The 15,193-nt window shown below is 41.6% G+C and overlaps 1 protein-coding gene across 3 annotated transcripts in view; it reads left to right on the top strand.

Annotated features, from left to right (window-relative positions):
* Nucleotides 1-15,193, top strand: part of EPM2A (EPM2A glucan phosphatase, laforin) — a 128,805-nt gene that overhangs the window by 50,183 nt on the left and 63,429 nt on the right. For all 3 annotated transcript variants that reach the window (XM_055135533.1, XM_055135534.1, XM_004609063.2), the window contains exon 2: nt 9,679-9,853. In XM_055135533.1, the coding sequence (XP_054991508.1) occupies nt 9,792-9,853 (62 nt within the window). In that variant the 5' untranslated portion in view covers nt 9,679-9,791. The remainder of the gene's footprint in view (nt 1-9,678; nt 9,854-15,193) is intronic.

Genomic DNA, 15,193 nt, shown 5'->3' with positions numbered 1-15,193 from the left:
TAACATTTGTTTAAGTGAAAAAAAAAATCAGCGTTGCTATGTTAAAGCAATTATATAGAACCTATGAAATACATCAGTAGACATTTCTGCATTAACACTGAGCATTGCATTTAGTACCTAGCAAATATATCCAACTGTGCAGAAATAGAACATTCAAAATATTCTTGTCTCCTTGTTTCACCTGTTGACTCGTGATGTAATTAGCTACCAATAGTCTTGATCACTTTATTTTGTTATTTTTGGCCATACACGGCAATGCTCAGGAGTTACTCCTGGCTCTGCACTAAGGAATTGCTCCTGGTGGTGCTTGGGGGACCATACAGGCTGCCGGAGATCAAATCCCCATGCAGAGCAAAAATCTTACCCTCTGGACTATTGCTTTGACTTCAAGTTTTGATCACTTTAAGTTAGGTGGTCATGTCTTTTGATTTCACTAAGGTTGTCATTATATTGAATGAGTTATTAATAATTCAGCCTTGTGACTTTGAGTCAGATCTATTAAGAAAAATATAAGACTCAGATTCTCTATAAATATTATATAAGGAGACACTTGTCATTGCATTTAGTTTTTAGTGGAAGTATAATTCTCTGACAATGCCATTTTAAAAAAAATTATTTATTTTATTAAATCACCATGTGGAAAGTTACAAAGTTTTCAGGCTTATATCTCAGTTATACAATGCTCAAACACCCGTCCCTTCACCCGTGCCCATATTCCACCACCAAAAACCCCAGTATACCCCCCACCCCCCGACCCCCTACCCCTGCTTGCGTAGCTGATAAATTTCACTTCACTTTCTCTTTACCTTGATTACATTCCATATTTCAACACAAAATTCACTATTGTTGTTGGAGTTTTCCCCCAAAAAACAGCCCTGCTGACAAAAAATAATTTGATAACTAGTTTTCCATTGCTGAGAATGAAGAGATATGAAGTCGTGTGGCTGCAATAGCAGCTGCGCAGTTTAGGATTTCTGTATTTTAGTATTTTATTAATTAAGTCCAGGGAGATTTATGTTAGAAATTGTATCATTTCCCTTCCTGGGGCAGCATGGGGCTATGACTTAGTTCACAGTCTAGAGACATTGCTGCAAGCAGTTGCTGGGACCAAAAGTAGTCTAGCTGGCCTCCAGATCATGGTCGATCAGCAGCAGAGCGGCCACACAAATGTGTGGCCACCTGGGTCGCATCTCGGCGGAGTGCGCACCAATATCACCCCGGCCCGAGATTGCCCATGCGTCCCACTGTTTCAGGTTCAAACCTCTTTTTTTTTTTTCTTCCCACACCACCAAGTTTGTACCTCCTTAATGGTCCTCATAATATGGCGGACGCCATGCTGCTTTTCCCCGAAAAGGGAAAAAAAACCCCGAGAAAGATCTTTCCCCTCCTCGGCCGGCATGGGGCTGTGGCTTAGTTCACAGTCTACAGACATTGCTGGAAGCAGTTACTGGTACCAAAAGTAGTCTAGCTGGCCTCCAGATCGTATCGACCACAATCCGGAGGCCATTGTTAAAAAGAATCTTCCATCTTCGAAATGCTCCCAAGTTTGAGATGTGTATATCATCGTGAATGACTGCTATAACTCTTAAACACTTAAATAATGTAACTTCTTAAATAATAGAGAAGAGCTGCTTTTATTATCTGCTTTTCTAAGTCATGAAGTACATCTATTTCACAGTCCTTGCTTTAGAGTTTGGTAAGTAATAAGGACCTCCTTTTGAGTCTAAATTATGTTGTCACTCTATTAACTGAAATAGATCTATTCTTATTATGTCATTTCTGCTTTGAATTGCAGTCATTCACACATTGTTGTGTTCTCTGTTACGTATCTGAAGCATAGCTTGCTGTCAATCACAGCTTGAGACCCATTCCTTCTATCACAAACACTTTCCATAATTCTATCTCACACTGATAGCACTGTCTCCAATTTTCATCTTGTACATCTGTGTACACACCACCAGATCGATTACAGTTTTGTTTCCTAGTGAGTTAATTGCTTTTTAAAATGCATCTCAACACATCATTCCAGTGCATTGGACATGGTGTTGGAAGTGAACCGATTTGCAATCCTTGAATTCATGCATCAGTATCGCCATAAAGTTCTATTTTGCTGTCTTTTAGCTTGGTTTCATTTGTTATTTGTTTTGCATTCCCTTTGTCTCTTCAGCTGTGGGCCATTCACTGTGGAAATGGTGCCTTAAAATGTTCTACGTCACTTTATCTGCAGACTGGATATAGAACGACTCAATAATGTCTTTTGTGGGATTAAACTCTAGAATATTTTATACATACATATAAGGATATTACTCAGCCCAGGCAGCTGTAGCACATTACTATAGACTGTGCGGCTTAAATGATAGACAAGACGTTTCTTCTGTTGAAGGTAGAGGAGATGGCAGATGTCGCTGTGTGAGGACTCTTCCCGGCTTGGTGATGTCTGTCTTCTCAGCACGTTTCCTGTGACCTTCCCTGGTCCTGCCCGCTCTCTTCCTCTTCTCTTAAGGGTGCTCGTCCGACCGCATTATGGGCTCATCATTAGAATCTCATTTAACCTTAATAACCTCCCTGCAGCCTTTATCACCAGATAGTTATTAGGAGGCATTAGAACTTTCCCCATATAATTTTTTGGGGGAGGGGAATATAATTAGCTCAACACAATGAGCTGTTAAATTTTCAAGACTGTAGCTTGAATTTTATTTTTTACACTTAAAAAATATATTCTACCTTGACCCGTGCTTCCATTTCACTAATATCTTTCTCTAATATCTTTCTCTAGTCTTGGATTTTTCCCTTCTAATGTATTCTGTAGGGTGTGGTATGTGTTACTTCTTTTCTTAGCCAGTATAGTAACATTTATTTATTTATTCATTTATTTATATTTTTTCTTTGGATCACACCCAGTGATGCACAGGGGGGTTACTCCTGGCTCATGCGCTCAGGAATTACTCCTGGCGGTGCTTGGGGGACCATATGGAATGCTGGGAATTGAACTTGGGTCAGCCATGTGCAAGGCAAATGCCCTATCTGCTGTGCTTTCGCTCCAACCCCTATATTAACATTTAGGCCTAAAGCATGAGTATTAATTCTCTATAACCAGGGTGCTGCACTAAGAAAACAAGCACCAAAAGGGTAAGTCTAAAAAAAGTTCTTAGCTGGAACTGATCAAGGCTCATCTGGAAGGTTCTTTCCGGAGACTTGGCTGAGAATATCCAGGGCTGTTTTATTGATCATAACTGCTTTGATTTATTGATCTGTTTTATTGATCATAACTCCTTCATGCCTTTAGCTTACCTTTGAAGGGACCAGCACATCTCGTCCACTTACTGGACAACAGATTGAAGGATTCTTTTTGATTATCTTGTCTTTGAAGTGTATATGAATGGTCTTAGGTCTGATTATTTGTGAGAACAAGTGAGGGTGTACCAAATATGTACCAAAGGTGTGAGAGCACTGACTTGTAAATCTGTTTAGTGATTGCCGTCGGCTGAGTAGCTCAGTTTTGGTTAAAAGGGATAGAGGCTTTGTATAATATCAAGTGTACAGAAGAATGATAATGTATTTTACATTTCAGCTTTTGATTTATGATAAAATTAGCAGGACTGGAGCGATAGCACAGTGGGTAGGGCATTTATCTTGCATGTGGCCGACCCGGGTTTGATTCCTCCGTCCCTCAGAGAGCCTGGCAAGCTACTGAGAGTATCCTTCCCGCAAGGCAGAGCCTGGCAAGCTACCCATGGCATTTTTGATATGCCAAAGACAGTAATAACAAGTCTCACAGGGGAAACATTACTAGTGCCCTCTCGAGCAAATTGATGAACAACAGGATGACAGTGTTACAGTGCTATAAAGTTAGCAAGTGCCTGTAATATATATTTTTTTCTTTTTTCTTTTTGGGTCACAGCCAGCGATGCACAGGGGTTACTCCTAGCTCTGTGTGTAAGAATCACTCCTGGTGGTGCTTGGGGGACCATATGGGGTGGCGGAGATTGAATCCCGGTTGATTGCGTGCAAGGCAAACACCCTACCCATGTACTATCTCTCTGGCCCCTGTAATATTTTACTTCCTTGAAAGATAATCATGCATAGACACTATATGCATGTGTGCATATGCATCCCGAGCCAGTGATTGATACATAATCATCTGTCTTGGTATTTTCTGGTACTGTAAAGCTCTAGTCTTCTTAAAGATTATATATTATTGCAAAACCTTACTATTTTCTAAATCCAGTTCCAGTTTTTATGACTGCTAAGAGGCCAAATTCTTTGTCTTTGTAGTTATTATTTTAATTTAAAACCCATGGAATATTTTTCTGAATTTGTTGTGTTATTTCTGTATTGGATTTTTCCTAGGCATTATTTCAGCTTTAACTCTAGGCATAGCAGAGTTTTTTGGTGATTCTGGTCAGAGATGAAAAGCATTAATAGTCAACTGTATGATGACCCCTATTTTAAAAGGCAAAATGGATATATGTAGGAACTGGATTTTATTGTCTACCTTCCCCAGCCTATCTCAGTTTGAGTAGAACTTTTATAATACCTGTAGGCAGTCATTGGTTTCTTCATCTATATTAGTCAAATTACTTCCATTTTGTGTTTGAAATTTGCAATTGTCCTCAATAGAACTCTATTTGAACTGAGGTGGTCCTCCTAATGATTGATATGTTTTCATTCTCTTTTCTGTAGATGGTGGAGTATAAGATTTTCTAAGATGTCGTAGAGTAGAAATTTTGATTGTTGAGGTCACGCTTTTCTGTTTTTCTGCTTTTGCTCTCCTGAGTAGACAGACCTTCTGTGTCTCTGCTTCTGTCCTATAGCAAGTCAAAGTCGGCTTGGTATTCAGGTTTAAAAATAAATTTTCGGGGGGCTGGAGTGATAGCACAGCGGGTAGGGTGTTTGCCTTGCACGTGGTCGACCCGGGTTTGATTCCCAGCATCCCATATGGTCCCCAGAGCACCGCCAGGAGTGATTCCTGAGTGCATGAGCCAGGAGTAACCCCTGTGCATTGCCAGGTGTGACCCAAAAAGCAAAAAAAAAAAAAATTTTTTTTTTCACTAGTGGCCAGTCTTCTTTCAACATAAATAATTTATGTAAGTGTGTTTGGTTACGTTCATGGTTGGGTGGGAGGAGTGAATCTAAATGTTACAGAAAGGAAAACAGTGAAAATTAAATATGAAAACTCTTGCCTGACCTGTTCTGTAGTGGGCTCATGGGCGGGCGTTTTGATTATCAGTTTCACTTTACGTAGTTTGCGGCTGGGTGGTCTCTTTCCTTCTCTTTCTCTGTCACACGTTTCCTTCTCAGTGTCATGCCCCTTCTCTCCGTTCTTACCCGCAGGGCTCAGGAGAGATTGCTCACCAATCTCTCCCCGCCAGACTCTTTCCTTACCTTTGCCTGTCGAAAGGGTTTAGACTTTTCCATCTGGACAGTATCTAAGGTCTTCCGAACAGGCAGCTGGTTGAGCAAAAAGAATTCTCTTGTGGCTTGTTTCATTTCTGCCATTGGAACAGAATATCATAATGCTAGGGAGTTTGTAATGATTATACTATGTTTGTACAACTTTATCACCAATGGCTTCTGCAGTTGTAACAGATGGAGTATGAAAGAGATTTGTTTCGAGTGAATAAATAGCTAAAATGAGAGATTAATATGTTCTGTTCAGAACTTATGTTCATGTGCTAAGAAATAAAATCTTTAAAGTAGTTAAACTCCTAAAATTACATATGGATAATAATTAGGACTTTAATTTTAAGTAGAGAAGAAACTATCCAAATACATATGACTTTCCCAATACAGGTTTAAAATTTTGATTTTATAAAGGAAAAACCATTTTATCTGAACTTTCAAATTTATAGATGTTATAAGTAATACTTCAGTTTTGGTTAAAAAAATGTCTGATGTTTCTTCTTTGACTCTAACTGAAGTATAAGGGAGTAGGACTCTTACTTCTTTACATTTATTCACTGTATTTTAACTTTCCTTGAGAGAGCTTGTTTGGAGGTTCTAGCAGGAAGTTTGGAGGTTCTTACTTCATAGAGAGTAATATATATATCATTATTACTCTCATTATTAATACATATATATATACATATATATATATACACACACACACACACATCATGAATCACGAATCACAAAATCCCGTTGATCGTCGATTTCTTGAGCGGGCTCAGTAACCTCTTCATTTGTCCTAGCCCTGAGATTTTAGAAGCCTCTCTCCACTCGGCCTTCCCAACGATGCCGCATTGGAGGTTCTTTCAGGGTCAGGGGAGTGAGACCCAGCATTGTTACTGGTTTTGGCATATGAATACACCATGGGAAGCTTGCAAGGCTGTCCCATGTGGGCAGGAGACTCAGTAGCTTGCTAGTTTCTCCCAGAGGGAGAAGTAGGTTATAAGATATCTTCTGGGAGCTTGCATTTAAGTCTCTAGATGTTGGCCGTTGATGGGATTACACACACCTGGGTTCCTCTGCCAGTACCTTCATGTGCAACACTTGTCCGAATGTTTGGAGAGGGCCCTTGAGCATGGATGTGGCTAGGTTCCGGTGGTCTTGGGCAGCCAGGAGCTCTGCTCGGGGTGGGGAGGGAAGCTGGAGCCCATCCCCTCCGAGGGACCCCGGGGAAGACAGCCAGGTGTGCGGGCAAGAGACTCTCTGCATGCATATATATATGCATATATATATGCATGTATATACATATATATATATATACATGTATATATATATGCATATATATACATGTATATATACAAAAACCTCTCAGAGAGCCCGGCAAGCTACCAAGAGTATCCAGCCCACATAGGCAGAGCCTGGCAGACTAACCGTGGTGTATTCGATATGCCAAAAACAGTAATGATAGGTCTCATTCCCCTGACCCTGAAAGAGCCTCCAATCGTCGGGAAAGATGAGTAAGGAGAGGCTGCTAAAATCTCAGGGCTGGGAGCAATAGAGATGTTATTGGTGCCTGCTTGAGTAAGTCGACGAACAGCGGGTTGACACTGATCCAGTAATCCAGTGATTTTAACTTTCCTAACTTGCCTCATTGAGTGGCTTGTCTATTTGTTTATTTTGAATCAATGCAAATGGATAACCAAAAATGACTAGTTCTAGATACCAGCTCTCATGGGCCTGTTTATCACTACCACAAAGTTACTGCCTTACTTTGTCAGTACTTAGACAAAAGGGCTCATTTGTGAAGTCATTCCTGCGAGGTATGTTTTGAGAACTTGACTTGCTAATAAATTGGGTTTCACGAATTCACTTAATAGGTAGTAGAAAGTTGGTATAGTACTTTGTAGCCATTGGGGAAAAATATATATAATCTAGGAAGATCAATAATGATTCAGTAAGAGAACCAAAAACATTGGGGCTGGAGCAATAGCATTTGCCTTGCACGTGGCCAACCCAGGTTCGATTCCCAGCATCCCATATGGTCCCCTGAGCACCGCCAGGGGTAGTTCTTGAGTGCAGAGCCAGGAGTAACCCCTGTGCATCGATGGGTGTGATCCAAAAAGAAAAAAAATAAGAGAACCAAAGACAAATAAATGGTTATCTTTTATTAATACTTTTTATTGGAGAAAAGAAGTTATATCATCAGTAATTTTTGGATTTTAAAAAATGATTTTATGGGCTGGAGAAATAGCACAGCGGGTAGGGTGTTTGCCTTGCATACAACCCGACCCTGGTTTGATTCCCAGCATCCCATATGGTCCCCCGAGCACCACCAAGAGTTATTTCTCAATAATTGAGCTAGGAGTAACCCCTGTGCATCGCTGGGTGTGACCCAAAAACCAAAAAAAAAAATGATTTAATGCCAAATAACCTTTTTTTTCTTTGCTTTTTGGGTCATACCTGGCAATGCACAGGGGTTACCCCTGGCTCTGCACTCAGGAGTTACTCCTGGCGGTGCTCAGGGGGACCATATAGGATGGAGTGAACCGAACCCGGGTTGGCTACATGCAAGGCAAACGCCCTACCCACTTTGCTATCGCTCCAGCCCAGCCAAGTAACTTTTAAGAAATATTTTGTTAGGGTGAGTCAGATTTTTATATCTACAGCAGATATGACATCCCTATTTTTTTTCAAATTCATGATTGTCTGATAGCATCTCTGGTGAGGTTCATCCCTTCTTGGGTGTGGCTCGTCCGAACATGAGGAGAGTGGCCTTGTGCATGGCGGCAGTAGGGTTCTGGAGGTTTTCAACTGCTGGGGTTCTGCGTGGGGCAGGGAGGGGAACTCAACCCACCCCCCTCTGAGGTGCCCCAGTGAAGACAGCCTGGCGCAGGGTTATGGCATTCTGCGACACTCTTTTCTGGGAGCTTTAGTTTATAGTCTCTGGGCCTCGGCCACTTGATTAGATTACATGCGCCAGGGACAGTTTGTGATTTTGACTGCCAAGCTACTAGAAAACTGGGGACCTGGGCGGAGGAAGCCCAGTCCCAATCCAAGCAGACTTAGAGATCTCAGTCATGAGTTCCCGCATATCTCGAGGCTCGTGCCCTTTTGGGTGAGGCTCATCCAAGTATGTGAAGATTGGCCTTGGGCATGGCTGTTTTGGGCTCTGGAGGTTTTCAGCTGCTGGGGTTCTGCTTGGGGCGGGGAGGGAAACTCAACCTGCCTCCTCTTCCCCCCCCCCCCGCCAGGTGCCCCGGAGAAGACAGCGGGTGCATTCTGCAGCGGTGCTCTCTTCTGGGAGCTTTAGTTTATAGTCTCTGGGTCTTGGCCGTTGATGAGATTACATGGCGCCAGGGGCAGTTTGTGGGTGTGACTGCCAAGCTGCTGGAAAGCTGGGGACCTGGGGGGAAGAGGCCCAGTCCTGATCCAAGCGGCTTGGAGATCTCAGTTGCAGGTTCCCACTTACCTCTGTGCTATAGGCCCTACGTGCATCTTTTGATCTCTTTCGAGATTTATGAGTCTCTGAAATAAGGCCAATAAATGAGCTTATATAGCTGAGCTAGAGGTGGTTTGTGGGTGTGTCTCCCACATACCTAACTTTTGGCCGTTTAATTCTTGGTAAACCTGGCCCCAAGTTTTTGGGGTCTGGCCAAAGGCACAGCAGCAATTTTGAGCTATCTGGAAGTCTGAGGGCACCATCAGTCTGATGCACTCACCCCATAGGTACAGGTTGACTTGCTGGCGGCACCATACACTCATTGTATTTTTTTTTAAACATTTATTTTTAATGTTTGGGCTGATGCTGAACAACTTTATCACTAATACTAGTCATGACCAGAAAGAGCATGATACTATGGTGTTAACTTCTGTTAATGCCAGCAACCTATCAACTTGTAAAATAATTCACAGCATGTGCTTAGGGCACGTGTTCTTCAGTGTTTTTATAGACCAGTGGTTTTCAATCTTTCTATGATGTGAACATTTTTTCGCGGCTCAGAGGGTGATTGAAAACTACTTTATTAGAGGAATTTCCTGGTGGAAATTCTTGAAAGTACTCATGCAGTCAAAGGAACCCAGAACTCTGTAACGTTTGTAAATAGCTTTTTATAGAATTCTGTTTCCTCAATACAAAAGTTTAAAAAAATGACAGAATAACAAAATTCTACTGTTTCTCTTCGTACTTTTTCTTCTTATTAATTTTACACCATTTACTTTGTATTTTTTTTTTAAGCAAAGCATGAATTTAATTGCAGTTTGTCATTTTTTTTGGCTTTGTTTTTGTTCTAGGTAATGGGCCTCACCATGATCGTTGCTGTACTTATGATGAAAACAACTTGGTGGATGGTGTTTATTGCCTCCCGATAGGACACTGGATTGAGGCCAGTGGGCACACCAACGAGATGCAGCACACAGGAGACTTCTATTTTAAAATTGCGGCCCACCAAGCCATGCATTATTCAAGGTAAAAATAGCATCGTGTTTATAAGCATCAAAGTAGGGCAAGCGTTTGCATTAGGATAATGAAAGTATTTACTGTGTTCAAAACTGCAGTGTCTCCTTGGGGAGGGGTGGATAGGCCCGCTGCACTGCAAGGAGATAAATTACATGAATCATTATGAGAGGGTTTTTTTTTTTTTGGTTCTAGGAGTGAAGGAGCCTTTTTATAGAATTGTTTCATTAAATACATTCCCTGGCATAAACATATTTTTACCAGGCAGCAATTATCCCGACTTTGTACTTATATAGTGGATTAAAAATAAAACAATACGAGAATAGCCTAGATCAGTATTTGTATCATTTGTATCATTGACCAACAGTGAAACAAGAATTGGTGTCTCCTTCTAAAATTATATTCAGATAAATTGTGAAAAACATAACATAAAATAAAATTAGATATGATTATTTGCTTTATTTTTACTAATGTATTTATTTTTATTTGTTATTTATTATTCCAGCAGCTTAAACGATAATAAAAATTCAAACATGGACAAGGATACTTAATGAAGTAAGGCTTACTACATTCTTTTCCATTCCCACGTATTGAAAGGAACTACTTTTAGACACTTTGTGGCTATTTTTCTGGAGCCTAAATAAAATCTTTTTATTTTTAAAAAACTTTTTTCTAAAATTGAATCACTGTGAGATAGACCCTTACAAAGCTATTCATGATTGGATTTCAGTCATACAGTATTCCAACACTCATCCCTCCTCCAGTGTACGTTTCCCAGCACCAGTGTCCCCAGGTTCCCTCCCATCTTTCCCCCCCACCCACCTGCCTCTATGACAGGAACTTCTTTCTCTCTCTCTCCTTTTGGGCATTGTTTTGCAATATTGATACCAAAAGGTTATCAGAAATATCCCTTTACCTACTTTTTTTTTAATAAAAATTTTATTTTATTGAATCACTATGTGGAGAATTACAATGCTTTCAGATTTAAGTCTCAGTTATACAATGCTGAAACAACCATCCCTTCACCAGTGCCCATATTCCACCACCAAAAAAAAAAAAACCCCAGTACATCTCCCATCCCGCCCCCCCTCTCTTCCCCCCTCGCCTCCCGTAACTGATAAATTTCACTTTACTTTCTCTTTACTTTGGTTACATTCAATATTTCAACACAAACCTCACTATTATTGTTAGGAGTTCCCCACTGGAGTCAGACCTGTTGTGAAGAGATAAGAGGTTGATTTTGGATTTCTGTATTTTAACAACTAAGTCCAGGGAGATTTCTTCCAGATATTGGATCATTGCAAACTTGTAACTCTCATCTGTCGTCGTCATAATATGGCGGTCCCCATGCCCTTCATCCCCGGCAAGGAAGAGGCAAGAGAGAGAAGTACCTTTCTTTTCTTTTTTTTTTTTTTTGCTTTTTGGGTCACACCCAGCGATGCTCAGGGATTACTCCTGGCTTTGCACTCAGGAATTACTTCTGGCGGTGCTTGGGGGACCATATGGGATGCCGGGGATCGAACCCGGGTCGGCCGCGTGCAAGGCAAACGCCCTACCCGCTGTGCTATCGCTCCGGCCCCGAGAGAAGTACCTTTCTTCTCCTGGGCGGGCATGGGGCTGCGGCTTAGTTCTCAGTCTGGAGACATTCTGCGAGGAGCTGCCCATGCTGAAAGTAGTTTAGCTGGCCTCTGGAGTCATGCTCACGCAGCTGCAGAGGAGCACGCGTGCGGCCCCCAGGATCACATCTTGGCGGCAGCCTTTACCTACTTTTAACCCTCAAATCTTATCCAGCACGGTCATTCTCAGCTATTATTGTCATACTGTTCTCTTCTCTGTCTTACCTACCCTCATCCCCACACACTTGTGGTTAGTTCCAACCACTGAAGTCTAATCTTAAATAATATGCAAAACTTCTTTTGGGATTGGTATCCATTATAAAAGTTTTGGTTTTCCTCTAGGTCATGAGAGAATTCAGTTTGCCTGTACTTGTCCTCTCTCCCCACCCCTAATCTGCATACACATAATTTAAAAAAAGTCTCTTTAAATGTATTTCAAAAAATGTTTCTTGATCCTTAATTTTTGACAGTGCTGCTGATTTCTACTTTATAAGATCAGAGTTATTTACCCTACATCTCTTCCACTTAATCTTCCAACTTTTTTTTTTCTTTTTGGGTCACACCCAGCAATGCTCAGGGGTTACTCCTGGCTTTGCACTCAGGAATTACCCCTGGCAGTGCTTGGGGGACCATATGGGATGCCAGGGATCGAACCCGGGTCGTCCGCATGCAAGGCAAACACCCTACCCTCTGTGCTATCGCTCCGGCCCAATCTTCCAACTTTTGTTGTATCACTTATATCACTTGTCATCCCGTTGATCTTCAATTTGCTCGAGCGGGCACCAGTAACGTCTCTATTCGTCCCTGTCACGTGCTAATGTAGCCCAATGGCATCTGCTCACTCCAGGAACACGAAGAGCCTCAGATCATTCTTTCAGGGTTTTGACAAAGAAGTCTGGCCATCTCATAGGTAGGTGGCCACGTGGTCTTTTGACATCCCATGGAATCCAGTTGGTAACAGCTCTAGTCCAGCGGTCATCTCTAAATCGCATTATGTGCCCAGCCCATTTGATTTTCGACACCTTGGCAATTGAGATAGTGTCCCTGATTCTTGGTCATCCATGGAGGTTGAAACTCCAGATTCCTTCTCTCACTTGAGTGAAATACGATATCCCAAGCAACGTTCTTTCGATTCCTCTTTGGGATACCCGTATAGTCTTCTCTTCCTGATTTTGTAGGGCCCAGGTCTCTGAGGCGTATGTTAGTGCAGCGACTTTTTATTACTAGTAGATTTTCAAATTTCGTAGATTACTTTTACTTTATTAAATAGAAACAAATCTACCAGACCATCATGGTTCATCCAGTATGTAACAGTTAGAATATGTGAATTTATTTTGTATTGACTGTGTGGTGTTCAGACCAAAGACTAAGAGATGCATTCTTGTTTTCTTGAACATGACATTCATTGAATTAAAGATATAATTAATTCAGTAGGGTTGAGAAAAGGAGAAGGGAGAAAAATCCGCCTTTATCTTAATGTTAAGGAATTAATATTCTTTTTGAAACTCCTTTTTATTTATTTATTTATTTATTTTTTGCTTTTTGGGTCACACCTGGCAATGCACAGGGGTTACTCCTGGCTCTGCACTCAGGAATCACCCTTGGTGGTGCTCAGAGGACCATATGGGATGCTGGGAATCGAACCCGGGTTGGCCACGTGCAAGGCAAATGCCCTACCCGCTGTGCTATCACTCCAGCCCCTCCTTTTTATTTATTTTCATTTAAACACCGTGATTTACAGAGTTGTGCATAAGACAGTTGTCTGTGACAGTCAGTGTTCCAACACCAATCCCACCACTAGTTGTACTTTCTCTCCTCCGGCTGGACCACTAAATAGACCCATGTTAGATGTTGACTTTGCAGATCGTTTGGATGCAGAGCATGAGGAAAATATAAGCTAAGCACATTTTGTGATGGCCTGAGCTGCTGGATACTGAGGTGGGCAGGAGTTGGAGATGAGCAGTTGGGGGTAAGGGGTGAAATTAAAATTCTGTTTTAGATACAATCCACTTGGAATGTATGCTAGCTTGCAGAAAAAAAATCAGTTTGAGATGTGTGGAGTTTTGGTGAGAGGGTGAAAATAGAGATTTTTTTAAAAATGTGCTTGCACTTATTTTGGTTTGATTTTTTTATAAGTTTATTTTCAATTGAAACAGGGTAAGATAAAATTATTAATTCAGTTTAAAGGAAAATCATTGAAAAGAAACTAGTCTGTTTAATTATTAAATTGAAATCGTCTAATTGCTCCCTGCTTGCCAGATTCATCTATATGTAAGCTATGGTAATGAGTGAATACATCTTTGCTGAAATAGTTTCAACAGATGATAAGGTCATATGTTTAAACATATATAGCAATACAGATATCAAACTCACCTAAAATTTTGTAGTCACAGATTCTTACTTTTTGGTTTAAATATAGGAATGGAATTATGATAGGAACACCTTTTTAGAGTGAGAGTAATAATATCAGAATTAAGTTTCCAGTAAGTGACCTGAATAATGACTTTCAAGAATACAAATATGTATACTGATCAGTGTTGCATAATAAAATTAGATGTTCATTAAGAATTGTGTGGTGACAAAGAGACAGTTCAGAGTTTTAGGTGCTGACCTAGCATGCAGCTGCGGCTGTGATCCTGCTTCAGATCTTGGCATTGCATACCCACCCTTCCCTCTCCCCACACGACGAGGCATGATCCCTGAGCATAGAGCCAGGTGTAATCCCTGAGCACCGAGTCAAGTGTAGCTCCTGCCCTGAGCACCACCAGTAATGCCCCCCCCCAAAAAAAAAAAACCCCTCAGATATCTGGAGAGATTATAAGGCAGTAGCCTTGCAAGAGGCCAACCCTGGGTTTGATTCCCTGCATCGCATTTGGGTCTCCAAGTACTGCCTGAGCACAGAGCCAGTTGTAAGCCCTGAGCACAGCTGGTTGTGCCCCCCTCCCAATCAAATGAAGAAAGTTGTGTTTATTGTTGGAAAATCAGACATAGAGACATAAATGATCCCTGCCAAGAGGAACTCATGCCCAGTCAATGTAGTGGGAGAATTGCTCGAATGAGGTCGCATAGACCATGTGATAACGACAGTGTTTAGTTCAGGGAAACGTAATGAGTAGACGAAGGTAATTTAGTGATTATCCTGCACAGAAAAGTTGAACTGATCTGGGCACTCTAGAACAGAAGGTGACCTACAGGGCAGTGTCACGTGGAAGGAGCATTGCAGGGCTGCTCACCATCAGAGCCCAGAAATCCCCAGCTTTGAGGGCGGGCTGTTGAGCCCCTTTGTGGAAATGCATGTCACGTGGTGGCGCCGTGTACAGGGGGTTGTTCCCACATTTGGTTTTGAGTTTTAGTCAAGGTATATAGGTGCATGCTCCAAGAAACTAGTAGATCTACAAATTTCTTTTGGGGAGAGCGGGCCACACCGAGTGATGCTCAGGGCTTGGTCCTGCTGCCTCAGCACTCAGGGATCACTCCTGGCGGGCTCAGGAGACCAGATGGGATGCAAGAGATTGGACCCAGGTTGATCGCTGAAAAACAAACACCCAACACACTGCATGATCACTCCAATCCCATCTACAAAGGAAGTTTTGCAGGATCCTCCTTCCTCCTCCCCCACTTTGATCTTTCCACAAGCCAAAATTTTCATTTATTTATTTGTTTTCCACATCCACTGGTGCTCAGGGCTTACTCCTGGCACTGTGCTCAGGAACTACTTTACTTGGTGTTCAGTGAA

The sequence above is a fragment of the Sorex araneus genome, chromosome 4 (genome assembly GCF_027595985.1).
Source record: "Sorex araneus isolate mSorAra2 chromosome 4, mSorAra2.pri, whole genome shotgun sequence".
NCBI classification, from domain to species: Eukaryota; Metazoa; Chordata; class Mammalia; order Eulipotyphla; family Soricidae; genus Sorex; species Sorex araneus.
The sequence above is the reverse complement of the archived record's forward strand: the minus strand, read 5'-3'. Positions and strand labels throughout refer to the sequence as shown.